The sequence below is a fragment of the Myotis yumanensis genome, unplaced genomic scaffold (genome assembly GCF_028538775.1).
Source record: "Myotis yumanensis isolate MYYU_CA2020_CCGP unplaced genomic scaffold, mMyoYum1.0.hap1 SCAF_18, whole genome shotgun sequence".
NCBI classification, from domain to species: Eukaryota; Metazoa; Chordata; class Mammalia; order Chiroptera; family Vespertilionidae; genus Myotis; species Myotis yumanensis.
The window spans coordinates 4106466-4132676 of NW_027223769.1; the positions used below are offsets into that span (position 1 = coordinate 4106466).

Genomic DNA, 26211 nt, shown 5'->3' on the forward strand with positions numbered 1-26211 from the left:
GGCCAGAATAGTCCAGGATATTTAGAAATCACCAAGAATTATAATAGGAGCAGCTTGAGTGGCAGTGAGCCTGGAGTTAAAATAATGACGTGACTTGGGAGGTGATAGAGCAGGCAAAAAGGATGGGAAAAGGTGCTATAGTATGTATAAGCTTCAAAGTTAGGGACTTAGAGAAGAGAGAGAGTGAATGGTTTAGAACTGGCAATGAGGAGCAAGGAGGATCTTATCCCATCTAAGGCCCGTTGGGCATGAGAGTTGAGGAGGAGAAAAACAGCCCCGGCTTAGAAGGGCTGCATGAAAAACATGTCTTCAGGAGAGAGCTAGGATGTGTTTAGAGAAGGAAGGCAAAGGAAGTTAAGGATATGGAGAGGTATTTGGAAAAGCCCTCGGTGCCTCCCTCATCCCAGCCTTAACCATTCTGCCTGTATCTTCCCCATTCCAGTCCTGACCACTCTGGGCTGATACTGTCTGGGGACCAGCCTGTCTCCCCCACTGGACTGGAATCTCCAGGAGGGCAGGGCCTAAGATTGTTTCCGTCAACATTGTGTCCCCAGCACAAGACCAGAAGGCACCCACTAATTACTCACTGAGAGTGCTAATTTCAGGTCTGAGGAGCAAGTTGGCAGGTGAAATACCTGCAAGCCAGGAGATAGTGCCAGGATTCCAGAAACTGGAGCTGGCAACCTTAAATCTGCACTGTACTCTGAGTATTTTTGTCCTTTAAGGAAAAAAAAGTTTAATTGGAAGGCAAACAGTAAAATTCGTAAGTATGGACCATTATCCTGGATCAGAGCCATTTGAATTATAACACCGCTCCTAGAAATCTGGAATAGACTCAGCAGATTTTCCATGTTAATAAATTTTCAGGAATGATTCTGTGCTCTGGAACAGCCTTCCCAGAGAACTCAAAACACCACTGAACACCCACTCACTCTGCGCCAGGCCCTGTTCTAGGTATGAGTGAAACAACAATGAAAGACCAGTGGATTCTCCTGGAGGTTATTTGTAATTTCTCATAATAGCAGTCTTTGGATTTGTGGAAAGAATTTAAGCATAAATATTAATATTATAACACTACAAAGCACAAAAATTCTCAATACTTATGCAGAATCTGCTCAATCTTCAGCCATTTCTCTGCCCGCACCCTGATCTTGTCTAGCCTTGTCTTCTGCCTGATCCATTGCAGAAGCCCTGCCAAGGCCTTCCTGTTCTTATCCCTACTCCCACACTCTGTTTCCTACATGCAGCCAGAGTGACCCCCATGTCAGATCATGCTTATGCTGTGTTCAGGACCCTCCCATAGGTCCATCCCACCCAGAGTAAAAGCCGAAGTTCTCACCATGGTCCAGGAGGCTGCACACAATGTCTTGTTACCTCTCTACCTTCATCTCCTCCCACTCTTCCCCAGCCACACTGCTGTTTCTCCAACTCTCGTTCCCTTTCCTGCCTCAGGGTCTATGCACCTGCAATCCTCTTTGCCTGGAACTCTCTTCCCCCAGGCAAGAGCTTGCCTCACTCCTCACTGCCTTTAGCTCTTTGCTTGTTGGATACCCCATGAGAAATTTCACTCCTCCCTCAATGGTCCCTATCCTCCTCCCTGCTGTTATTTTCTCCAAAGCACCCGTATTGCCTTTTAACAATCAACATGTTTGGTGTCTCTCTCCCCATTAGAAAATGAGTTCTAGGCCTGGCTGGTGCGGTTCAGTTGGTTGAGCGTCCTCCCCTGAACCAAAAGGTGGTAGTTCATTCTGGTGGGAGCACGTGTGTAGGTTTTGGGCTGGTTCCCCAGTAGGGGGCATGCAGGAGGCAGCCTTAGATGTTTCACACATGGATGTTTCTCTTCTCTTTCTCTCCCCCCCCCCCCACCCCCGCGCCTCTCTAAAATCAAATATATATATACATATATATATATATGTATATATATATATATATATATATATATGGCTAATATGCAAAGTATCGAGTGGGGATTTGCGTGTTTTGTTTACCGCTGTATTCCCAGCACCTAGAAAAGTGTCTGGTACAGACAGGCGCAAAGTTAATGCTTTTCTAATGTATTAATGGGAGTCCAGAGTCGTCCACGTTCTTGAGGATGGAAATGGGTCAGGGAAAGGTTTTGGGGGTAGAGGGGACCTTAGGGAGTTACCCAGGACTAGAGAAGAGGGGCAGAGGCACAGCCCACGTGAAGGCTAGGGATGAGCCCTGATTACTGGAGTGCTCAAACCAGTGAAGGAGGAAGCTTGGAACAGAGTCTCTGCTCCAGCACAGGTAGCGCCCTGCGGTCCCGAAGCCCTGAGCTCAGGCATCCCGCCCACAGAGCGCAGGGTCTGGGCGGGGCTGGGGCTCCAAGGGGCGGGGTTACGTGATTGCGTCACACGTCGTACGTCGCCGCGCGCGTGCGCTCCTTTCCACGTGCGAAAGCCCCTTACTCGTGGGGTTCCGGACGCTGCAGAAACCGGACCCGCGCCGCTCTGCTCTCGCCATGAAGCCAGGTGCGGGGCGGGGCGGGGAGGGGGTCGGAGGTCAGGGACTGGTGCCGGCGGGAATGGGGTGCGGGGCCTTAGCCTGGAGGCAGGGGTTCTGAGGCCCGGGTCCGCGGCGGGGAGGGAGTCCTGGTTCGGTGTCGTGTGGGAGAGGGTCTTGGTTCCGCGCTGTGGTTAATTCTGAGCCTAGGGTCCAGGTGTGGGAGTGTGTGACTGGCTTCGGAGGTCACGGTCGTGTGTCGAGAGTCTGCCCTGGGCTGGGCGTCCTGAACTGACACCCGTCTCATTGGGGTCTTGATTAGGTTCTCGGGTGTTGGAGCGGGGCAGCAGTCGGTGTTCGTGACCCGAGTTTGGGTCCAGGCGTCTGGGGTCGGAGCTCTCCGGGCTTCGGTTTGGGGAATCTCTCTTGGTTCGGAGGTGTCGCCTCCGAGAGCTGAGTCTAGGAGGCCCCGGGTTGCCGCCGCTACTCCGTCCCCTTGGCCCCCAACCCGCTACCTTCTCGGAGCGGCCGGAGACGGTGAGGACTCCCGGCTTGATTGTCCGCCTCCCTCTGGCCCGCTTTCCCGCTCCTCTTCCTCCCAGGGGGGCGGGTCCCTGAGGATGGAGCGGAGAGCGTGGGCCTGGTGCTGCTCAGGTACGCGGTGCGCAAACTTCCAAGTCCAGGGTAGGATTCGCGGGGTCGGGGAGGGAGGCAGTCACCGGGCGGGAGTGCTTTTATTTATCCGATTTTTCCCCAGATTATGATGATCCCACCCCACCACCCTCAGGAGGGAATGCTGAGAGCCCTGGCTTTGACAGCAGAAAGGCCCCAGTTCAAAGTTTCCATCCCGGCTCTGCTTTTTAACTTATTGTGTGACCTTGGGCAAGTGGTTTTACCTCTTGGTGCCTCCGTTTTCTCATCAATAAAATGGCGCCCAGTTACAATTTAGTAAGATCTTGTTAAGAAAAAATAGCACTGGGCGGTAATCATTTTGCAGCATATAAGTGTATCACATCAAAGGTTGTACACTTTAAACTTACACAGTGTTATGTGAAAATTATAGTTCAGTAAAGCTGATAAAAATAGCACAGTGCTTGAGATACAATAGTGTTGGCTCCAATTGTTATGTTTATATTTTTTCTCAAGGGGAACACAATTAGGACCCTTATTCCTGGTATCTCAGCTCTTCCTCAGTCAGCCTGCGCCCATCCCTCCAGCTTGCTCCACTGGAGTTGGGGAAGTCTCCCCACTTGGGACCAAAAGCGTCTGTTTTCTGCTACAGACACTTTTGCCCCCTCTCAGCCTGTGGAGAGGTTGGGTCACCTGGTGAGGGGGGTTTGTGGATCCATGGCCCCTTCCAAGTTCTCTTTCTCTTCCATGTTTGGGGATCTGCTGATGAGTGGGGTGGGAGGTGCTAGAACAGTGGCGAACCTTTTGAGCTTGGTGTGTCAGCATTTTGAAAAACCCTAACTTAACTGGTGCCGTGTCACATATAGAAATTTTTTAATCTTTGCAACCATAGTAAAACAAATATTTATATTTTTTATATTTATTTTATATATTTAAATGCCATTTAACAAAGAAAAATCAACCAAAAAAATGAGTTCGAGTATCACCTCTGACACGCGTGTCATAGGTTCGCCATCACTGCGGTAGGATGTGTATCTTCCACTGAGACCCTGGCATTGCCACAGGCATCCTGTGATCTGGTTCTCCCAGGAATGGAGGCTACACATTCCTCCCAACCCTTCCCCTCAGTGTGTTTGGATATGAAGTTGTCAGAAGTCAGCTCTTCAGGGGGATTTTAGTCTGAATAAGAGAGGAAGCTTTGGGGAGATTCTGAGCAAGGACCCGATGTGTCAGACTTGATTGACACTTGTTTTTTTTAAGGACCCTCTGTAAAAAGAGTTTAGGGGAGCAAGAGTGGAAACAGGCACATCAGTAGGAAGTTGGTTGTGGTAATCTACAAGGAGATGATGTGACTTGGACCAGGGCAGTAGCAATCAACCTGGCTGACAAATTGTTACCATTTGGAATAGATTTTAAAGACAAAATCAACAGCTTGTATGTGAGTGTGAGAGAGGAGTCACGGGTAACCAAGGGTTTTGGCCTGTGAGACTGGAAGGGTAGAGTTGCCATTTTTGAGATGGGGAAGGCTGTGGGAGAAGTTTTTGGTGAGGAGTGGGTAATTTCAGTACATTTTTTATAAGAGCCCCAGGATTTGAAATGGATCAAGATAGGTTTTCAGTGTCTGGAACTAAAAGTTTATTCTCATACCCATTGTACTCCATGCCATGCCCCTACTTTCCAGGTCTCTGTTCTGTCAGGCTGAGTAGAGAGTCTCTTAGACCTAATGGTTTCTCCCCTAAGTAGGAGGGAGGACTCATTGCCTTAAGTTTGAATAATATTCAAACTGTGTGCTAGGCAGTATACTAAGTGTTTTATGTGTATTGCCATTTAATCTTTTCAAGTCTATGAAGAGGGCACTCCGTTATCTCCATATCTCTGTTTTAGAGATGTTTTCAAGACTTCCAGGAACCTTCTCTACTCTCTAGGATTGCAAATGGTGTGGCCATCTCCCTGTGTGGGATACATGAACTGCTTGAGGAGAGGAACCAGGGCTCTGATCACCATCGGATCTTCTGCTTCTTAAATGAACGGAGTGGCTGCTTTCTCCATGAAGCAGAACCCAGAGGCTTAAGAGTCATCAGCAGATGGTGTACCTAATATTTCTTGAGCCTATACTTTGTACCAGATGTTATGCAGGGTGCTGGGGATGCAGTGGTGACCAAAACAATTAAATATCCCTGTTCTTTTGGACTTGGTTCTAATGGAGGAGGCAGGCATTAATAATGTTAAAAATGCCATGGATGAGGCCCTGGCTGGGTAGCTCAGCTGGTTAGAGTGTCATCCTGATAAACCAAGGTTGTGGCTTCAATCCCCAGTCAGGGCACATAAAAGAATCAACCAATGAATATATACATAAGTAGAACAACAAATTCTCTTTCTCTTTCCCCTTCCCTCTCTCTCCATCTCCCCCCTCCCCCTCTCTCCCTTATTCCCTCCCTTCCTCTCTCTAAAATCACTCAATTAAAAAAAAAAATACCATGGATGGTAATTGTTAGGGGGAAAAAAGAAAGTGGGGTAAAAGGCCAACATGGCTCAGTGGTTGAGCGTCGGCCTATGGACCAGGAGGTCATGGTTCGATTCCTAGGCAGGCCTTATGCCCAGGTTGCAGGTTCAATCCCCAGTGTGGGGCGTGCAGGAGGCAGCCTATCAGTGATTCTCATCATTGATGTTTCTTTCTCTCCCTCTCCTGTCCTCTCTGAAATCAATAAAAATATATAAGAAAGAAAGAAGGAAGGAGGGAAGGAGGGAAGGAGGGAGGGAGGGAGGGAGGGAGGGGCCAGAGAAGGAAAATTTAATCAGGGACCTGAGTACAGTGAAAGAGTGGGTGAGCCAAGCAGATGTTCACAGGATCCAGGCAGTGGAAACAGCAGATGTTAAAGGTTGAAAAGCTGGAAAGTGAGTTTGTTCTTGGGGAGGAAGAACATAGTGCCCAGCATAAAGAGAGTGAGGTCAGGAAACTTAGCAGAAGTCAGAGCCCTGTGATGTTGGGTCTCAAATTGGGCTGCATATTAAGATAACCTGGACAACTTTAAAAAGCTCCCATACCCAGGCCCTAGCCAGTTTGGCTGAGTGGATAGAGCATCGGCCTGCGGACTATAGGGTCCAGGGTTCGATTCTGGTCAAGGGCACATGCCTTTGTTGTGGGCCCGATCCCCAGTAGGGGCATGCAGTAGGCAGCCAATCGATGATTCTCATCATTTGATGTTTCTATCTCTCCCTTCCTCTCTGAAATCAATAAAGTTTTGTGTGTTTTTTTAAAAAAAGCTCCCATACCCAGGCTCCCACCCAAGACAATTAGAATGTCTAGGTTCAGCCAAAGGTGAGACCCATTGCTTTTAGGACGTTTGGAGCCAGAGAAAGGAATTTTGATTTCATTTGAATGTGATGGGAAATCACTGAGGAGATTTGGGAAGGGTACTGATGAGATCTGATGCCCTGTTTTAAAAAGGGCATCACTAGCTGTAGTCAGAGAGGGAGGGTAAGAAAAAAGGTTAACAAATCTTGGTTATGTGTAGGAGTTTTGAAACTTAATTTTTACCGATTTATTAGGAATAGCTATTAGAAGTTGTACATATTCATCTTTAGTGCCATTAAGATGCATGAAGTTTTCATAGGAAGTGAATATAATGTACCGTTACAAAAACGTTAGCAAGTTTGCTATTGAATAGTTTATATCAAGTCTGATTATTTATTTATTTTTAATCTTTTTCTTAATCCTCATTTAAGGATTTTTTTCCATTGATTTTTATTTATCTTTAATATATTTTTATTGATTTCAGAATAGAAGGGGGAGAGAGATAGAAACACCAATGAGAGAGAGCCATTGATCAGTTGCCTTCTGCATACCCCTACTGGGGATCAAGCTGCAACCCAGGCATGTGCCCTGACCATGACCTCCTGATTCATAGGTCGACACTCAACCACTGAGCCACACGGGTGGGCTGATTTTTAGAGCGGAAAAGGAGGGAGGAAGGGAATCGAACCTAAGACCCTTCAGTGCATGGCTGACACACTAACCACTGAGTACCCCAGCCAGGGCTCAAGTCAGATTATTTTAAATCAACATTAATCTTCACACTATTTTTTAAATTTGTGATTTTTCTGACTGTTACTAAAGAGCTCTTGAAATTGTCAAAAGTCACATATTGAATCTGTTAGCACCAGAAATCTGTCTGCTTCAAACATTGTTTTGTGCTCAGTGAAGTGAAGAACATTTGCACTATCCTGAATGATGAAAATTAAGTCTCTGAATCTTTTTTTTTCTTAAACTTTCAATCTTGTTGATAAGCCCTTAACTGCTTATGAACTGTTGCCCATCCATAAAGCACAATTTGTTTTTCTTTTTTCTTCTATTTTTCCCTGAGCTGGCAGAGACTTCTGCAGTCTTGGAAGCAGGAGATCAGTTAGCAGGAGAGGCATCACACCAAGCTCCCCTCTGTTTGGGTGTTTGCACTTTTGTTCCAGATACAAGGGTAGGCGTAGGAAGATGTTTCCAGGAACTGGGTGACCCTACCACCCCAGGGAGCACACACATGCACGCATACACTAACGCGAGCACACACGCACATGCACACACACATACAAGCACATGCGCACGCAGTGTTCTGCAGACTAATTACTATCCTATATAATAATCTAATCTAATAAAAGAGAAACATGGTAATTAGCGTACGACCGCTACCCTTCCCATTGGCTAATTAGCAAGATATGCAAATTAATCACCAGCCAAGATGGCGGTTAACTGCCAACAAAGATGGCGGTTAATTTGCATATGTAGGCACAATGCAGGGAGGCAAAAGGGAAAGCACGGAAGAAGCCCCCTGGCACTGACAGTGATCGGAAACCCAGGGGGGAGCTAAGAGCCGGGGGGGAAGGGCAAAGGCAGCCACCAGGGCCGCCTTTGCCCTGCCCCCCAGCCATGATCGGAGAATCCTGCGCCTTTGCCGCACTGGCCAGTGATAGCGGGAAGTAGGGGTGGAGCCAGCGATGGGAGCTGGGCAGGGGAGGAGCCCGCGATCGCGGGGTGGCTGCAGCTGCCGGTAGCCGCTGCCCGGGCCTAACGCCTCTGGCCGAGGTGTTAGGCCCGGGCAGGGGCAGAGCCCACGATCGCGGGGTGGCTGCAGCAGGGCTGGCTGCAGCTGGGGGAGTCCCCTGCCTGGGCCTAACACCTCTGCCAGAGGCGTTAGGCCCGGGAAGGGGCGGAGCCCATGATCGGGGGAAGCAGGGGTAGAGTCACTGATGGTGGGAGCTTGGGGTCCCCTGCCCAGTCCTAATGACTTGGCCACAGGCGTTAGGCCTGGGAAGGGGTGGAGCAGGAGGTCCCTTGGAGAGCTGTGGGTCCCCTGCCCAGGCCTAATGCCTGGGTGAGAGGCATTAGGGTGGAACTGTCAATCGCAGGGAGCAGGGGCCAAGTTGGCAATGGTGGGGTCCTGGGGGTCCCTTGCCTAGGCCTAATGCCTTGGCCAGAGGTGTTAGGCCTGAGCATGGGCAGAGCCAGCGATCATGAGCAGGGGCAGCGTGGGCTATCGTAGGGAGCTGGGGGTCCCCTGCCCACCCTGATCCTGGACACCCTTCAGGGCAAACCAGCTGGCTCCTACTCGTGCGCCAGGCTTCTATTCTATATAATAAAAGGGTAATGTGCACATGCAATTTTTTTCCCAAATATATTTTATTGATTTTTTACAGAGAGGAAGGGAGAGGGATAAAGAGTTAGAAACATCGATGAGAGCGAAACTTCGATCAGCTGCCTCCTGCACACCCCCTACTGGGGATGTGTACGCAACCAGAGTACATGCCCTTGACGGGAATCGAACCTGGGACCCTTCAGTCCACAGGCCGACGCTCTATCCACTGAGCCAAACCCGTTAGGGTGGTAATGTGCAAATTGACCCTAACAGCAGAACGCCTGGGAATGACTGGTCACTATGACACACACTGACCACGAGAGGTCAGATGCTCAATGCAGGAGCTGCCCCCTGGTAGTCAGTGCATTCCCACAGGGGGAGCTCTGCTCAGCCACAAGCCAGGCTGACGGCATCACAGTGGTGATGGTGGGAGCCTCTCCTGCCTCCTCAGCAGCTCTGTGGATGTTCAACTGCAGCTTCAGCCCGCTGGCAAGTGGACATCCCCCAAGGGATGTATCACTGCCAGCTTAGGCACAATCCCCCGGGGAGCAGGCCTAAGCCAGCAGGTGGACATCCCCCGAGGGGTCCCAGACTGCGAGAGGGCACAGGCTGGACCGAGGGACCCCCGAGTGCACAAATTTTTGTGCACCGGGCCTCTAGTCCTATATAATAAAAGGTTAATATGCAAAACAACTGGTCGCTATGATGCACACTGACCACCAGGGGGCAGACACTTAACGAAGGAGCTGCCCCCTGGTGGTCAGTGCGCCAGAAGCCGGGCTCGTGGCTAGTGAGTGCAGTGGCAGTGGCGGGAGCCTCTCCCGCCTCCATGGCATCCCCTGAGGGCTCCTGGACTGCGAGAGGGCACAGGCTGGGCTCAGGGTCCCCCCACCCCCCGAGTGCATGAATTTTGTGCACTGGGCCTCTAGTTGAATATAGAATGAATTCTGTGAATCTACCATTCAACCAAGAACAGAATATTGACAGTAAGATACATCTACCTTTGTACCCCTCCCTATCCTAACCCCATAATTTCTCCCTTCCATTACCCAGTATCATGGGTTTTGCATTTATCATCCCTTGACTCTTGTGGAATGAAGGTGGGGCATCAGTTACCACATATGTCACCACAGCATAGCATTGTTTCACTTCAGTTGCTGAACTTTATAGAAAGGACTAGAGGCCTGGTGCATGAAAATTCATGCACTAGAGGGGGTGGGGTCCCCTCAGCCTGGCCTGCCCCCCTCACAGTCTGGGAGCCCTCAGGGGCGGGAGGTGACCTGGTGATCAGGGGAAGGCGACGCCCCCATCACACCTCTACTGCTGCCACTGCCGGCAGCGCAAGCCTCGGTTGGCCCTGGTTACCTGAGCCTCGGCAGTTGCCTGCGCCTTGGACCTGCCCTGGGCAGCTAGGCAGCCAACATCCGAGGCTTGCCTGCGCCTCGGGCCGGCCCTGGGCAGCTGGGGGCTGAGGGCAGGTCCGGCCGCACCATGCGCCTACCGCCCTTCCCCCACCTCCGGCTGGGCTGAAAGGTCTGTGGGACTCCGGTGGCAGGCACAAGGAGCGGCCAGACCCACCTGAGGACGGGTCCAGCTGCACTATGCTTCTGCCCCACCCTGCCCCATGGGGCTGAAAGGACTGGGGACTCTGGCGGGGCTGAGGGGACTGGGCGCCGCTATCTTTGTGATGGCATGACTATCAATTTGCATATTCCCTTTTTATTAGGATATTATTGAACGTGGTTTCCTTAGACTTGCTTTGTCACGTAACATTTTGATTCTAAGATTTATCTATCTTTGGCAGATAGCTATAGGTCCTTTTCATTTTTATTGTAAATATTTCCCTTTTTTTCCTTTTTTTGTCCATTGTGACTGTGGACATTTGAGTTAGTCCTGATTTTTCTGCTGTTGTGGACATTCATGTACATGCTGCCTGGTACACGTTTCTCCGTTTTCTCTCCTGAGTAGAATTGTGAGGTGCAGGAGTAACTTCCAGCTTCGTTGCCCTGATTCCTGTTTCTGTTTCCATTACAGGTTTCAGCCCCCGTGGGGGTGGCTTCGGTGGCCGAGGGGGCTTTGGTGACCGTGGGGGTCGAGGTGGAGGCCGAGGCGGCTTTGGTGGGGGCCGAGGTGGCTTTGGTGGGGGCCGAGGTCGTGGTGGAGGCTTCAGAGGCCGTGGACGAGGAGGAGGAGGAGGAGGAGGAAGAGGTGAGTGAGATTGGGAGATATGATGGAGGAGGCTTTCCCTGAGCTTGGGGGGTGGAGTGGGAATAAATGTGGGGTCTCCCTCTCTCACTGGGTCTCTCCCTTGTAGGTGGCGGGTTCCAGTCTGGTGGCAACCGGGGTCGTGGTAGGGGAGGAAAAAGAGGAAATCAGTCAGGGAAAAATGTGATGGTGGAACCTCACCGGCATGAGGGTGAGTGAAGAAGGCAAGGAACCTGCTGAGGGTGGGGTGAGGTGGGGTGGGGCCCAGAGTCCTCACCGCTGTTTTGATCCCCTCACTTAGGTGTCTTCATTTGTCGTGGAAAGGAAGATGCCCTAGTCACCAAGAATCTGGTCCCTGGAGAATCAGTTTATGGAGAAAAGAGAGTCTCAATTTCGGTGAGACCTGGGCTCCTCTCAAATCCACCAGGGCCCCAGCTGATGTTGTACTGGTCTCCCTGCCTCCACCATGTGTCCTACTTGGGACAGCGCGGGCATTGTCTTAATACATAAGTCAGATCACGCACTTCCCTCCCCACGTGCCTTCTGTGACTCCCACTGCCTTCAGGTTAATGTTCCAGGTGTGGCCGGAAGGCCCTTCACATTTCTGTTTCCCCTCGCCACTCCCTGGCCTCACCTCCTTCCACTGTCCCCCAGACTGAGTGTCTTCTAGCCCACGGACCTTGCTGTTCCCCTGCCTGGAATACTCGTCTCCCAGCTCTATGTGTGACTGGTTCCCTCTTACACCAGCGTGTCTGGTCAGGTGTGACCTTGTCTTTCTCAAAGGCCATCTTTCACTACCCTGTCTGTAAAAAAACAGCCCTCATCACCTATCTCTTGCCCTATTTTTCTTGGTTAATCCTCACCTGAGGATATTTTTCCATTGATTTTTAGAGAGAGTGGAAAAGAGAGAGAAAGACAGAAAACCATCGATGTGAGAGAAACACATCAATTGGTTGCCTCCTGCACGAGCCCTGACCAGGGCCCAAGCCAGGGAGGAGCCTGCAACTGAGGTATGTGAATCAAACCCTTGATTGGAATCGAACCCGGGACCCTTTGGTCTGCAGGCCGACACTCTATCCACTGAGCCAAACTGGCTAGGGCGCCCTATTTTTCAAAGATTTTTTAAAATTGATTTTCAGAGAGAGAGAAGGGAAAGGGAGAAACATTGATGTGAGAGCAAAGTGATTGGCTGCTTCCTGCACACCCGTACTGGGTGTTGAGCCCAAAACCTGGGCATGTGCCCTGACCAGGAATTGAACTGGCAACCTTTCTGTGTAGGAGACTGAAGCCCAAACAACCAAGCCACACAGGCCCGGTCCCCCTTTCCTATTATCCCATGTCATTTTCTTTATGGCCAGGCGCATTCCTGCCTCAGGGCTTTTCTGCTGTATTTCCTGCCGCCTGGAATGAGCTCTCCCTCCCAAGATAACTTGAATGGCCCCTCACCTTCTTCAGGTCTGCTTCTTGGCTCTTCCCTGGCCACGCTTTCTCATGTTCACCTGTCTCTCGCCCTGCTCCCTGTACTTCATGTCTACTTTTCTGGCTTGATCCTTTCTCCTTAGTGCCTGTCACTGGCTTCTATGTCAACTGTGTGTGTCAGTCAGTTCATTACATACTTACTCTTTCAGGGCACGGGTCTTTGTCTCGGTAACTATGTACCCCTAGTGCCTAATATAGGGTCTGCACACAGTATGTCCTGGCACGGCAAATGTTTGTGGAAGGAATGCATAGATCTGGTATGATCTTGTCTCTGTGTTTATTGTCTGGTGTTGACCCTTTTCCATGAGTTAGTAGCTTCCATTATAAGGCAGACACTGCATCTGCTGTGGTCACTGAAAAGTGCCCACATTTGTTTCTTGTACAGTGATTTAGTTTCTTTGAGGGCCGTAGGGTTAAGGGCAGTGGGGGCTTGCAGAAGAGTCTGACACTGACTTCCATCCCATCTCTCCTGGCCTAGGAGGGAGAGGACAAAATCGAGTATCGTGCCTGGAACCCCTTCCGCTCCAAGCTGGCAGCAGCGATCCTGGGCGGAGTGGACCAAATCCACATCAAGCCAGGGGCCAAGGTGCTCTACCTTGGGGCTGCCTCGGGCACCACCGTCTCTCATGTCTCTGACATCGTAGGCCCGGTGAGTGGATGAAGTTTTGGGGATTAGATAATGAGTGAGGGCTGGTGGTAAGGTAGGAGGGAGAGGAAGGCTGCTGCTTCTGCCAACCTGGAGTCAGAGGCCCTGGCTCCTTCCCTGCATTGCATGGCATGGAGCTAGGCCTTTCCCTACTAGAGTGCCTGTGAGTAAAAGAAGCAGCTTGAACTACCTGCTCTCCAAAGCCTCATTCAGCTTCATTTCTGAGTTCTTGGCCCAGAGGAAAGGGGCATGGGCATTGGATGACTGTTGTTAGCCAGGCCCAGAACTGAGTATACACCAGACTACCGTGGATATACCAGACTACTTGATTTAGTTGCCCTTTTAAAAAATTTATGCCCCCAAAATCTGATCTTCTAGTTTCTCTTGAAAGAACAAATCTCATTTTCTGGGCCTGCATTTCGGTGTGGCTGTACAAGCTCCCTGTTGAGAGGGTACCTGTGTATGTCATTTCATGACCTCCAGTTCATCTACATTACAGAGGCTATAAAACCCAGGCTCTGGTGCAGGCATTTAACAGTGGCATGACTTTCACAAGTTATTTCATCTCTTTGGGCCTCAGTTTACCCCTCTGGAAAATAGGGTTATTGCGAAGATAAATGAGTTAATTCCTGTAAAGTGCTTAGAGCAATGCCTGGTCTATTGCAGATATTCTTAGCTGTTATGACTTCATCTCTGTGTGCTAGCTTCCTAGTTTTAAGCCTGTACTGGGGGCTTGGGTTTTCACATCAGGCAAAGCTGGAGTGAATAAACCTCGGCCAGCAACTTCATGCCTCTGGACCTCAGTTTATTCATCTGTAAAATGGACATAATAATAATAATTGTTAAGTGGTAGGGTTTAGATTTGGAGATTTGAAGATATGCTGCATGCAGTGTATGGGCCCAAAGTAGGTGCTCCATACATGAGAACTAGTATCATTGTTGTTATTTGATTTATTTAGGATGGTCTGGTCTATGCAGTTGAGTTTTCCCACCGCTCTGGCCGTGACCTCATTAACTTGGCCAAGAAGAGGACTAACATTATTCCTGTCATTGAAGATGCTCGGCACCCGCACAAATACCGCATGCTCATTGGTGAGGGATCAGGGGTTGGCCCAGGTGGGGTAGGATAGGCCACTCCAGGTTTCCTGGAAGAGGCCAGGGCCCTAATTTGGATGGAATTGGAATGGATGAGCAGGCCTCTTGAGTCTGCAGGAATAAAAAGGGTGGGGGGAGCAGGAGAGGTTGAGAAGATGGTGGATCTGCTTCAGGGTCTCTGGCACCTTCAGATGCCAGCTTCCTCTCTTATCTCGTGCCCCTCTCCCTAGGCCTAGGCTGCCCCATACTTCCTTCCTCCCTCTAAAATATGGTACTTTTACACTGCCCCTGGCTTATGTAGAAAAGTCTCCTTCAGCTCTAGCTGGTGTTTCTCAGTGGTTACAGCATCGGCGCACACACTGAAAGGTCATGGGTTCAATTCCCAATCAAGGGCACATACTTGGGTTGCAGTTTCAATCCCCAGGCCGCTGTGGGAGGCAACCAATCAATGTTTCTCTCTCTCACCCCTCTCCCTCCGCCCTCCCACACTCTCAAAAAAAAAAAAAATGGAAAAAATATCCTTGGGTGAGGAGTAAGAACAACAACAACAACAAAAAGCCTCCTTCAGAGGTCCTCCTCATCGTCTGTTGAGATCATAACCCAGAAAGCACAAACTGAATGTGGCCTGGCCCAGAGGAGCCCATTGTAAATATCAATTATTTTGATTTTTTTAAAAATATTAAGAAGCAAGATGTAAAAATGGAATTCTTTATAAAATCACCCTCTGAGGTAACATATGAACAATTTGATGTCTGCTTTTTCCAACTTTAAAAAGTTAGTTTCATTACAACATCTTCCCATATTTTTAAGTTTTTGGGTTTTTGTAGTCATACTGCCTTAAAAATATTATTTTGCATTCTGCTGGTTTCTGTGAGTTTTTTTCCATGCACCTATACCAGTGATGGCGAACCTTTTGAGCTCGGCGTGCCAGCATTTTGAAAAACCCTAACTTAACCCTGGTGCTGTGTCACATATAGAAATTTTTTGATATTTGCAACCATAGTAAAACACTTATATTTTTTATATTTATTTTATATATTTAAATGCCATTTAACAAAGAAAAATCAACCAAAAAAATGAGTTCGAGAGTCACCTCTGACACGCGTGTCATAGGTTCGCCATCACTGACCTATACCATACCCCTTGTCCTGCAACTTGTTTTCATCTGATAATCCTGCAAATGCTCTTGCCTGTAAATGCTCACCTTTATTTGCCTTTTTGATGACGTGTCTGTCTCCCCCTCTTCCCCCCCTCGCCCCCCCCAGACCCGGGAGTGTCTCGAGGGCAGGGTCCGGGTATGACTCGTCTGTCCCTCATGCCTGGCCCAGGGCTGGCCACAGAGTAGGTGGCAACCATGGGTTACAAGAGGCATGAATGATGTGACTGGGTTTTGGACCCATCTTGGGGGCACCGTGGAGAGAGGTGCATCAGAGGGGGGAAGTGAGACTGGAAGCAGGGAAGACCGCCAGGAGTCTACAGGCCCCCTGGGAGGAGCTGGGAAGATCAGCAGACCCAGCTTTTAACTGCCACTTCCTTCTCCCTAGCAATGGTGGATGTGATCTTTGCCGATGTGGCCCAGCCAGACCAGACCCGGATTGTAGCCCTGAATGCCCACACCTTCCTACGTAATGGAGGACACTTTGTGATTTCCATTAAGGTGCGGGTCTTGGAGGAGTCTAAGTATTTTCTCTATCATTAACTGCCAAGTAGCCAGTCAAAACAAGGGAGCCTTCATCCCCCCTAATCCATTCAGTCTATTCTCAGCCTTTATTCCCACACAGCTCCCTACAAGCCATTCCCTGGCCCGAGTCAAATATCACATGATGAGTAATGTCTGCAAAACTAGCATCTTTGGGTTGAAAGAGGCAGTAGAACGTAGTGGTCAAGTGCATGATCTCTGAGTCTGACAATTTGAGCTTGAATTCCAACTCACTGTGTAACTTTGAACAAGTTCCTTAATCTGTGTGCTTGTAAAATGAAAATACTATATGTGTAAAATAGAAATATTAGTCCAATTTTTTAGTGTCTATGTGAAGTGTTTAGAACAGCCTGGTTTAGAATAAATATTAGATAAATGCTAGTTGCACTTTAAAAAACATTTTACTTTGAAATACAGAGAATTCTGCCATGTGCCTTTCAACCAGATTCACCATTTTGTTAGCCTTTTGGTACATTTATTTTCATATTCTCAGCTGCATTATTATTGTTAAAGGGGAAGCAGAAGGGGGAAAAAAGCCGTGAGTGTAAAATTTAAACACTGGCTTTTAGATGATAGGACTCTGTTGAAGGCTAACTGTTCCAAATCCAGACCAAATTGAAAATTTCCAAAACTTGAGTTTCACCATTTCCAGTAAAAACAAGTACTTCTAATTTAAAGAGCACAGAAAAGGGTAAATAGCTCAAAGCCTTGCTGCAGACTTCAAATCCTCTCTCCTCTGTAGGCTAACTGCATTGACTCCACCGCATCTGCTGAGGCAGTATTTGCCTCTGAAGTGAAAAAAATGCAACAGGAAAACATGAAGCCCCAGGAGCAGTTGACTTTAGAGCCATATGAAAGAGACCACGCTGTGGTCGTGGGTGTGTACAGGTGAGCAGGGGGCCCAGTATTCCACCAGGACAGATGTCTCTGGACCCTGCACCCCAGAGCCACACGGTTCAATACTTGTTAGGAGTGCCCCTAAAGTGGTGACAAGCTCTGATGCCTCTCATCTTCCTCTCACAGGCCGCCCCCCAAGGTGAAGAACTGAAGGCTGGCTCTTCGTCTGGATTGCTAGAGATTGTGTTGCTACTGTTACACGTGTGTTTTTCTATTAAAAGACTAATCCGTCCTTCCGGTCTGGGTCTGCCGCTGATTGCTTGGCGACTTCCATTGACAACAGGGCGGAATGCGCCCTTAGTTAACTTGCGTGGTGGTGGTTGTGGCGGGGGGTGGACGGTCTCAGCCGATCACACAGCGCATGCTCCTTTCTTGCGCCACCCTAGCCTGGATTTTGGCGCTTGGGCGGAGCTCACTGCGCATGTGTGCTGGTAAGCTCCGCTGAGCAGGCGCAGTGTATTGCCGTGAGTCACGTGAGGGAGCGGATGGGGTGGGGGCGGAGCCCGAAGCCTGTGGGGAGGGGGGGCCGGTTTGTTGTGGTTGCCATTTTGCTGGTTGCATTACTGGGTAATCAGGGCCCTGCTTCGCTGCGTCCACCGGATATCTTCAGCCAGTGGGCAGGCCTGAGCTCGGGCTTCCCGAGCAGTTTGAGTCCCCTTGCCTGCGTTCTCAGGTAACGAAGTGGCTACAGATGGGGCGCGGCTCGCGCTCCGCCCTCCCCCTGTTGCCGGGAGACTTAGGAGGCGCAGGGAGGAGAGGAGTGGGGCGGCGGGCAGGTGCAGGCCATGCCTAACTATTCATAGTTGGATTCCTGGAAGGGCATAGCCCGAGAGAGTTGTCCTGGGAAGGGGTTCTGGGGTCCTGCTCCCGCCCTTTGTTTGGGCTCGGCTCTGCCCGCTGCATCATTGTCGCCTAGCAACAACCGCCCTGAGCTGTGATTGGTTGAGCTCTTGGGCCCAGCGACCAATGGCACGGTTGTTGCCATGGCAGGTGTGGACTGCCAAGTTCAGGCCTGCCCGCTGGCCCTGGCGGCCCTCCAAAATGGGAGGCCAGACGCCTGTGTCCCTGGGGGCCGGTGGCTGCGTGGGGCGGGGCCGGCGGGTCCAGGGTTAACCTGCCCCTCCCCCGTCCACCTGCCTTTCCCTTCCCTGTGTGCCCCGGGTTGACCCTCGTCCCTGTCCCCTCCTCTTCCCCCCTCCCCCCGCGGCGGCTGCTGTTGTCACCCACCGGCCGCCTGTCCCGCTTGCCCTCCCTGCCGTAGTGCTTGCCGGAGCCCGCTGGCCCGGGACAGGCGGCCGTCTCCTCACCGCCGCCACCGCCGCCATGCTGGCTGCTCGCCCACCCCACTGGGGGCCCCACCGCGCCCCAGCCTCCCGTGGGCCCCGCACCAGCCCTGACCCGGGTAGGGGGTGGTGGCTGGGAGAGATGATCCTGGTGTGGGAGGGCCCCAGGAAAGAGTTTGGGGTGTGTGTGCTGGGGGGGAGGGGGAGGCTCCAAGAGAGGAAGGGTCGTAGGGTGGCCAGGCTTGGCATAGGAGAAAGGGACTGATATGAGGGATTTGGGGGTGGCAGATAGGGAAGAGTTCTGTGATATTTGGGGGATTTGGCTATGGGGGCCTTCTAGGAATGGGCACAGTTGTGGATTGACTCCAGTGGACAGAAGAGTCAATGGAGAAAGGGCCTGGTGGGAATATTGGGTTGGGAGGAGGTGGGTAGACTCCAGTGTAGGGAAGAGAAGGACTATCACTACAAGTCGTGAGAAGAGACACATCCCCTTTGCTCCCATCAGGAGGAGTGGGCCTTGATTGGAAGGGGTACCTTGGCACAATACTGGGGAGTGGGATATGGTACGGAGAAACTAGCTGGAGCGGTGGCTCCTGAGGTGGGAGAATGATATAGGGAAGAGGTCTTGGCATAATATGGGAGGTGGGGCGGGGGGGAGGGAGGGCGTTCCTGGGGAAGGGTGTGCCGGGTGGACCAGAATGCCATAGGAGTCGGAGTCATATTGGAGTTTTCAGATAACTGTGATCAGGAGGTCCCCAAAGACCCTGGTGTGGTTTTAGAGGCCTACAGAGGACTTTGCTATGGTTTGGTGGGGCCTAGAGGACTCTAATGTGGTTTGGGGGATCTGCTGGGAAGGGTAGATCTTGAAACAGATGAACCTTGCTTTGGTAAGATGAGATCCCAATATTCAGGGGAGAGGGCAGGGGTTCAGGATCTTGTGTGAGGGCGGCCTGGGGAGGGTTACAAGTGGAAATGGGAAGAAAAGAGTGAACCCTACTCCCCATACTATCTGTGGTTTCTGTTTTCTTCCTTCCTCCAATTATTGGTGTCTTTCTGTCCTTTTCTGTCCTGGCCCATATTCCTGCCTGACTTCCGATCACTCTCTTTCACATGTGCCCGTGTTTGTGCTGCCTGCCTCATTTATTTGGTAATCATTTGTTGAGGGACTCTGCTGTGCCTTCTTTCCCCTCCCCCTCACCACTTCTGTCTGTCCCTTCTTCATTCCCACCTGTTGCTCTGTTGCACTTTTCCTCCACCCTCTGTGCCTTGCCTTCTCTCTGATGTCCACCTCTTTCCTGCCTGGCATTCTCCCACACATCCCCTTCCATGTTGTTCCCCTGCCTCCCGCCTGCTCTCAGGTCTCAGCGGCGGTGGCAGCCGAGGTGCAGGATGCGAGAAGGCGCCCCCCGGCCGGGCTCCCGCTCCAGGCCTCGCTCCCCTGCGGCCCTCTGAGCCCACCATGGCCGTCCCACCGGGCCATGGTCCCTTCTCTGGCTTCCCAGGGCCCCAGGAACACACACAGGTATGTGGTCAGCTGGCTCCTCACCTGCCTGGGGTAGAGGGAGGCTGGGAATATAAGGATCTTGGGGCCAAAGATAGTGTGGTTGTCCAGGACAGTCTCTCAGGGGCATGAAGAGCCCCATGGAAGTTGAATATAATAGAAAAGTTGCTGGCAGAGTCAGGGTTTTGAGGGCCTGGGTTAAAATAGGCAAAATTACTAGGTTCTCCATGCTTCAGTATTCTATTCTTTAAAATGGGGCCAATAATGATATCTACCTCACAGGGTTGTTGTGAGGTTTAAACCAGTTAATGAAATACATATAAAGTGCTGAGGACAGTGCGTGGCACATAGTAAGCAATAAATGTTCACTAAGAAAAAGTCCAGAGTGCGCCAAAACCGGTTTGGCTCAGTGGATAGAGCATCGGCCTGCGGACTGAAAGGTCCCAGGTTCGATTCCGGTCAAGGGCATATACCTGGGTTGCGGGCACATCCCTGGTGGGAGATGTGCAGGAGGTGGCTGATCGATGTTTCTCTCTCATCGATGTTTCTAACTCTCTATTTCTCTCCCTTCCTCTCTGTAAAAAATCAATAAAATATATTTAAAAAAAAAAAAGAAAAGAAAAAGAAAAAGTCCAGAGTGAAAGATCTGGAGGGAGTGTAAGGGGAGGAAAGGGCCTAGGGTACAGGGTATAGATCTCCAGGGATAGAGACAGTTAAGGTTCTGAAATGTAGAGCTTGGAATGGGAGGTCCAGGGTGCTGGATCCAGATCCAGGACTCTTGGAGTGAAATAACTGGACAAAGGTGCTCAGATGGGGGGCCAGGGGTGAGCATTGGAAAGGCCCTAAGGGATAAGGGTGAAGCAAGATGGGAACCCTTAAGATGGGATACCCAGATGGATGGTCTCAGACGAAGGGTCGGGAGGGGCAGAGCCTAAGTTTTTTGTATGATCTCTCCCACTGAGGTTCAGAAAGGAACACTCAGCCAATCTTTAATAATTATCCACTACAGCCCTAGCTGCTTTGGCTCAGTGGATAGAGCATCACCCTGCAGCCTGAAAGGTCCCCAGTTCAATTCTGGTCAAGGACACATGCCGGGGTTGCAGGCTTGATCCCCAGTTGGGGGCATGCAAGAGGCAGCCAATCAATGATTCTCTCTCATCATTGGTGTTTCTCTCTCTCCCTCTCCTTTCCTCTCTGAAGTCAATAAAAATATATTTAAAAAATAATAATTATTATTATCCACTACATACCAGGCCCTGCTCCAGGCACTGAAGATACACAGCAAGAATAAGACATAGCCTCTGCTCTTGGGGACTTTTTCTGCTCGTGGGGTTGTCAGAAAATGACCAAATAAATAGGCACGCAGTAGTGATGAGCCAGCCACCCATTAGTTCTCCCCCTTGAGGTTGGAGGTAAAGGTCTGTCCTCAGTGCCCACCTCTCACCCTGTCCAGCAGGTATTGCCTAACGTACGGCTCTTGCCGAGGAGGCTTCCCCTGGCCTTCCGGGATGCAACCACGGCCCCATTGCGCAAGCTCTCCGTGGACCTCATCAAGACCTACAAGCACATCAATGAGGTAGGCAGGGGGTGGGGGACCCCGCTGGGTGCTGAGGGGTCCTGGCTGCTGGCACAGGTCACTCACCAGTCCTCATCTCCTGGCTGGCCGGCTGGGCAGGTCTACTATGCAAAGAAGAAGCGGCGGGCCCAGCAGGCTCCTCCTCAGGACTCAAGCACCAAGAAGGAGAAGAAGGTCCTGAACCACGGTTATGACGATGACAACCATGACTACATAGTGCGCAGTGGCGAGCGCTGGCTGGAGCGTTATGAGATTGACTCCCTCATTGGCAAAGGCTCCTTTGGCCAGGTGCGGGATGCCCCCACCCACCCAGATCCAGAGATTGGGGGATATGGGCACCCACTGATGTTGAGTCACACAGTCAGTGGTTCAGTGGTTTCAAGTTCTATGCTGGGCCATTCAATCCAGCCCAGTCACTTGGTTTTCCCTGTGCCTGTTTCATTTTCTTAAAAAAAAAAACAACTGCAATTAACAGGACTCTCCACATGAGGTTGTGTTATTTCATGTCCAGTGTTCATACTAGTGCCTGACTGTTGGTGAGCACTCAATTTTGAATTCCTGTTAGTAATATTGATAGTGACATTGGTGAACCTCCTTAGCTGGAGGGAAAACAGTGGTGCCTGGCTCTGTTTCCTCCCTCACCTCCCATTTCCCCTCACTTTGTGACATACCCTGCCCCTGCAGGTGGTGAAAGCCTATGATCATCAGACCCAGGAACTGGTGGCCATCAAGATCATCAAGAACAAAAAGGCCTTCCTGAACCAGGCCCAGATTGAGCTGCGGCTGCTGGAGTTGATGAACCAGCATGACACGGAGATGAAGTACTACATCGGTGAGCCCTGAGGCAACACGAACTGTTAGGGATAGGTCACCCCTGCTGTAGGACGGGGTTGGTGTCCTCAGGACAGGGTCTGGTCTGTAATTCCATGACTTCAGTGATTCTTCTGCCACTTTTTGTGATTTTTGTCCTATTCACAAGATAATGCTGGTCAGAGTTTATTAGGTGTTAATGGTCAGGCTCTGTTGTAAGCACTTTACATAAATAAGCTCTTGTCTGCCTCACCACAGTGCCACGGAAGGGGCATCATTGCCCACAGCCTAGAGATGAAGAAACAAGGCATTCAGGTGCTATTATTGCATAAAGTCACAGAGTGTGCACTCAGTAGAGCTGTAATTTGACCAGGCAGTGGACTCCAGAGCCTTTACTTTTAACATCTATGCCAACCTTTTACCTCGTGTTTATACTGGTTCCTCTTAGAAAAAGCAAGAGGATTTAAAGAGTATGTTTCTTTAAATATAAATCCTCACAGTAAATGGAAAATGAGTAACCCCTGCCACATACACAAAAAAAAAGAATTGAGACTAAAACAATGTTATAAAATTAAATGAGGCAGTATAGAATCTTATTAAAGACACCGTTGGTGAGCCTCCTTAGCTGAAGGAAAATAGTGGTGCCTGGTCTGTCTCCCTCTTCATCAGTGCCTATACAGACCTGTCAGTACCAAATGGAAACTTTCTCTTGGTTTAATCTGACAGTTTGACAAGAGACTTGGGAAGAATTCACTTTTCTTAAGAAAATCAGTCTTTTTCTTGGTATGATCCAAGTTATAGACCATATAAAAATACCTGACTAGCAGCTGGTACCTGTGTGGGCACCACACTTTGGCCAGTGCTCAAGAAGCAGAGACACATATCTGCTTCCGGCCCTCTCCTTGATTCCTGCGTACCCCAGGCCACCACTGGCCTTCTCTGAGCCTCAGGGTTTTTTTCCACCCCCCTGTTTGGTCCCCTTCCCGGCAGTGCACCTGAAGCGGCACTTCATGTTCCGGAACCACCTGTGCCTGGTGTTCGAGCTGCTTTCCTACAACCTGTATGACCTCCTGCGCAACACGCATTTCCGGGGTGTCTCGCTGAACCTGACACGGAAGTTGGCGCAGCAGCTCTGCACGGCGCTTCTCTTCCTGGCCACGCCCGAGCTTAGCATCATTCACTGCGACCTCAAGCCTGAGAACATCCTGCTCTGCAACCCCAAGCGCAGTGCCATCAAGATCGTGGACTTCGGCAGTTCCTGCCAGCTTGGCCAGCGGGTAGGGAGGGCCTGGCCCCGCCCTAGGGGTGGGACTAGTGGTGTGGGTATGGGTGTGGCTGGGGTCGGGCAGAGCCAACTGGTAGCCAAAAAGTGGCTGATGCCTAAGGGATAGTGCTTAGGTAAAGAAGAGGGCCACAGGATATATATACTGCCCAGTCAGAAAGGGAAGAGTGAAGGCTGGGGGTGGGGCCAGTTTTGAGGCTGCCAGATGTGGGTAGGGGAAATTGGGTTGGCTTTGAGCCTAGTTGGCACTTAGCTAAGGATTGTTTACCCAGTCATCTTAAAGCTGGGATGGAAGGTGGGGAAGGTGCTTCAGCTATGCAACTTCCTGTAAGCAGTCATTTGAATTAATGATGGTGGTGGCATGAAAAGGGTCTGGATTGGCATGTTAGGAAGGGCCTAGGTTTGCAGACTGCCAAACTCTGACTAAGAGGGGCCCAGAGTCAGGCCTACAGATGGAGATCAGGAACAGACTAGGCCAGCAGACTCTGAGGCCGATAAGTAAAGTGGAGGTAGTGGCTCCTGTAAAGTTGGTGCTGATAACATCAGGGTTTGTAGCAACCACATCCCCAGTTTGAGGCAGAAGGCTTATTGTAGTTTTTGAGGGTGCCAGTGGGGGTGACTATTGCCCTCTATCCTCCCTCAGATTTACCAGTACATCCAGAGCCGCTTCTACCGGTCACCCGAGGTGCTCCTGGGCACGCCCTATGACCTGGCCATTGACATGTGGTCCCTGGGCTGCATCCTGGTGGAGATGCACACCGGAGAGCCCCTTTTTAGTGGCTCCAATGAGGTGTGCTCCTGAGGAGGGGGTGTGTTGGAGGGGGTGCAGGCCGGGCTGGCCTGATGACCCTGACTGCCCACATGCTCACAGGTGGACCAAATGAATCGGATTGTGGAGGTGTTGGGCATCCCACCAGCTCCCATGCTAGACCAGGCACCCAAGGCTCGCAAGTACTTTGAACGGCTGCCTGGGGGTGGCTGGACCCTACGGAGGACAAAGGAACTCAGGAAGGTGCGGCCCCTGCCCTTTGCCGCTCCTCCTACCCTGGTGGCCCCTCACTCTCTCACACTTGGGGCTCCCTCTCTCCCTGCTTCCTCTCCCTCGTGTCTTTCCCTTCCTTCCTCTCCCCCTTGTCTGTCTTTTCCTTCCTCCCCAATCTACCCTATCTCTCCTACCCACCCCACAATTCTTCTTAGCTTCTCTTTCCACTTTCTCTCTGGTGCCTCTGTTTCCCCGTGTGTGTCTCCCTGCCCCTCCTGCCCACTGACGGCCACTCTCTTGCCCCCCCTCCCACCCCCTCCCTGCCAGGATTACCAGGGCCCTGGGACACGGCGGCTGCAGGAGGTGCTGGGCGTGCAGACGGGCGGGCCCGGGGGCCGGCGGGCGGGGGAGCCGGGCCACAGCCCCGCCGACTACCTCCGCTTCCAGGACCTGGTGCTGCGCATGCTGGAGTATGAGCCCGCCGCCCGCATCAGCCCACTGGGGGCTCTGCAGCATGGCTTCTTTCGCCGCACGGCAGATGAAGCCACCAACACAGGCCCGGCAGGCAGCAGTGCCTCCACCTCGCCCGCCCCCCTCGACACCTGCCCCTCCTCCAGCACCGCCAGCTCCATCTCCAGCTCTGGTGGGTGCCCAGTGCCCAATAGGGTAGGACGGTTGTGGGGGAAGCTCTGGTGTGGCCTGACCTTGGGGACCTTGTCATTGGGCCTTCACCTAGAGCTTTGAGACTACATGATCCTGAATTCCAAAGGTTAGGGCAGGAGAGCTCCAGCTGGTCCTGACCTGACCTCTGAAACTGAGCTTGTGCTCAGACCTCTAACTGGTTCTGACTCCAACACCCAAAACTGAACTCTGACCCCTAATCTCAAAATTGGGCCTGATTTCTTCACATCAATGCAGAACCCAAAGCCCAAACCTGGGCCTGGGTCATGAATCAGACTCAGCCACCTCAAAACCCAGCCACCACCTCTCCTCACTTCAGGCCTCTTCTCTCCTCCCCTGGCATTTCCAGGAGGCTCCAGTGGCTCCTCCAATGACAACCGGACCTACCGCTACAGCAACCGATATTGTGGGGGCCCTGGGCCCTCCATCACTGACTGTGAGATGAACAGCCCCAAGGTATGGGGCTTGAGGGCCTTTGGAGGTGGGTAGTGGGGTATCTGGGACTCCGGAACCTGGGTCTCCATCACCCACTGTTCCTTTGCTCCTTTAGGTCCCACTCTCCCAGCCGATGCGCCCCTGGGCAGGCGGTGATGTGCCCCACAAGACACATCAAGCCCCCGCCTCTGCATCATCACTGCCAGGGGCTGGCACCCAGTTACCCCCCCAACCCCGATGCCTTGGCCGTCCTCCATCACCAACCTCACCACCACCTCCGGAGCTGATGGATGTGAGCCTGGTGGGCAGCCCTCCTGACTGCTCCCCACTCCATCCAGCGCCTGCCCCCCAGCACTCGGCTGCCTCAGCCCTCCGGACTCGGATGACAGGAGGTCGTCCACCCCTCCCACCCCCTGATGACCCTGCCACTCTGGGGCCTCGCTTGGGCCTTCGTGGTGTACCCCAGAGTACGGCAGCCAGCTCATGACCCTGCCCCTTCCCTGGGGCCCTCCTGAAGCCATACCCCTCCCCCATCTGGGGGCCCTAGGCTCCCATCCTCATCTCTCCCCTTGACTGGAATTGCTGCTGCCCAGCCGGGGTGGGTGAGGCCTGCACTGACTGGGGCCTGGGGCAGGGGGTCAAGGAGAGGGGTTCAGGCGCGCCCCCACACTAAGGACTGGACCCTTGGCCCCCTCTCTCCCCTTGTTTTCTATTTATTGTACCAAAGACAGTGGTGGTCCAGTGGTTGGGAGACCCCCTTCACCCCAGGGCCCTAGGAAGGGGTGGGGGCAGGTAGGGGGAGATGGCATTGCTCCTCCTTGCTGTACCCCCCAGTAAAGAGCTTTCTCACATGTCCGCCTGAGCGTTTGCAGGGCCCTGGCTCCCTTCACCCAGCCCTCAGAGGCATGGTGCGGAATGTGTTT

The 26211-nt window shown here is 51.5% G+C and overlaps 2 protein-coding genes across 7 annotated transcripts; both read left to right on the forward strand.

Annotated features, from left to right (window-relative positions):
* Positions 1 to 2390: 2390 nt before the first annotated feature.
* Positions 2391 to 16970, forward strand: FBL (fibrillarin). Its single transcript, XM_070399066.1, has 9 exons — positions 2391 to 2492; positions 10752 to 10925; positions 11032 to 11133; positions 11224 to 11318; positions 12880 to 13050; positions 14007 to 14139; positions 15687 to 15799; positions 16584 to 16729; positions 16865 to 16970. The coding sequence occupies exons 1-9, from the start codon at positions 2483 to 2485 to the stop codon at positions 16887 to 16889; spliced, it is 969 nt and encodes a 322-aa protein (XP_070255167.1). The 5' UTR covers positions 2391 to 2482; the 3' UTR covers positions 16890 to 16970.
* Positions 16971 to 17265: 295 nt separating this feature from the next.
* Positions 17266 to 26139, forward strand: DYRK1B (dual specificity tyrosine phosphorylation regulated kinase 1B). 6 transcript variants are annotated; one of them, XM_070398646.1, is made up of 11 exons: positions 17266 to 17411; positions 19380 to 19543; positions 20976 to 21098; positions 21198 to 21386; positions 21783 to 21930; positions 22899 to 23185; positions 23834 to 23980; positions 24062 to 24202; positions 24500 to 24815; positions 25203 to 25309; positions 25404 to 26139. In XM_070398646.1, exons 2-11 carry the CDS (start codon positions 19481 to 19483, stop codon positions 25773 to 25775), a joined length of 1893 nt encoding a protein of 630 aa, XP_070254747.1. In that variant the 5' UTR covers positions 17266 to 17411; positions 19380 to 19480; the 3' UTR covers positions 25776 to 26139. The 6 variants fall into 6 exon arrangements, with proteins under 6 accessions (XP_070254747.1, XP_070254743.1, XP_070254744.1 ...); XM_070398642.1 differs by lacking the exon at positions 17266 to 17411 and adding an exon at positions 17835 to 18140; XM_070398643.1 differs by lacking the exon at positions 17266 to 17411 and adding an exon at positions 17836 to 18140 and having other exon boundaries at positions 20979 to 21098.
* The last annotated feature ends 72 nt before the right edge of the window (positions 26140 to 26211 follow it).

Bases quoted from the DNA above. Each gene is read 5' to 3' on its own strand.
- DYRK1B (XM_070398642.1), top strand. From the start codon at position 18,062: ATGCTGGCTGCTCGCCCACCCCACTGGGGGCCCCACCGCGCCCCAGCC. The intron at 19,544-20,975 runs GTATGTGGTCAG...CACCCTGTCCAG, and splicing joins GGCCCCAGGAACACACACAG to CAGGTATTGCCTAACGTACG. The intron at 23,186-23,833 runs GTAGGGAGGGCC...ATCCTCCCTCAG, and splicing joins CCTGCCAGCTTGGCCAGCGG to ATTTACCAGTACATCCAGAG.
- FBL (XM_070399066.1), top strand. The intron at 10,926-11,031 runs GTGAGTGAGATT...TCTCCCTTGTAG, and splicing joins AGGAGGAGGAGGAGGAAGAG to GTGGCGGGTTCCAGTCTGGT. The intron at 14,140-15,686 runs GTGAGGGATCAG...CCTTCTCCCTAG, and splicing joins CAAATACCGCATGCTCATTG to CAATGGTGGATGTGATCTTT.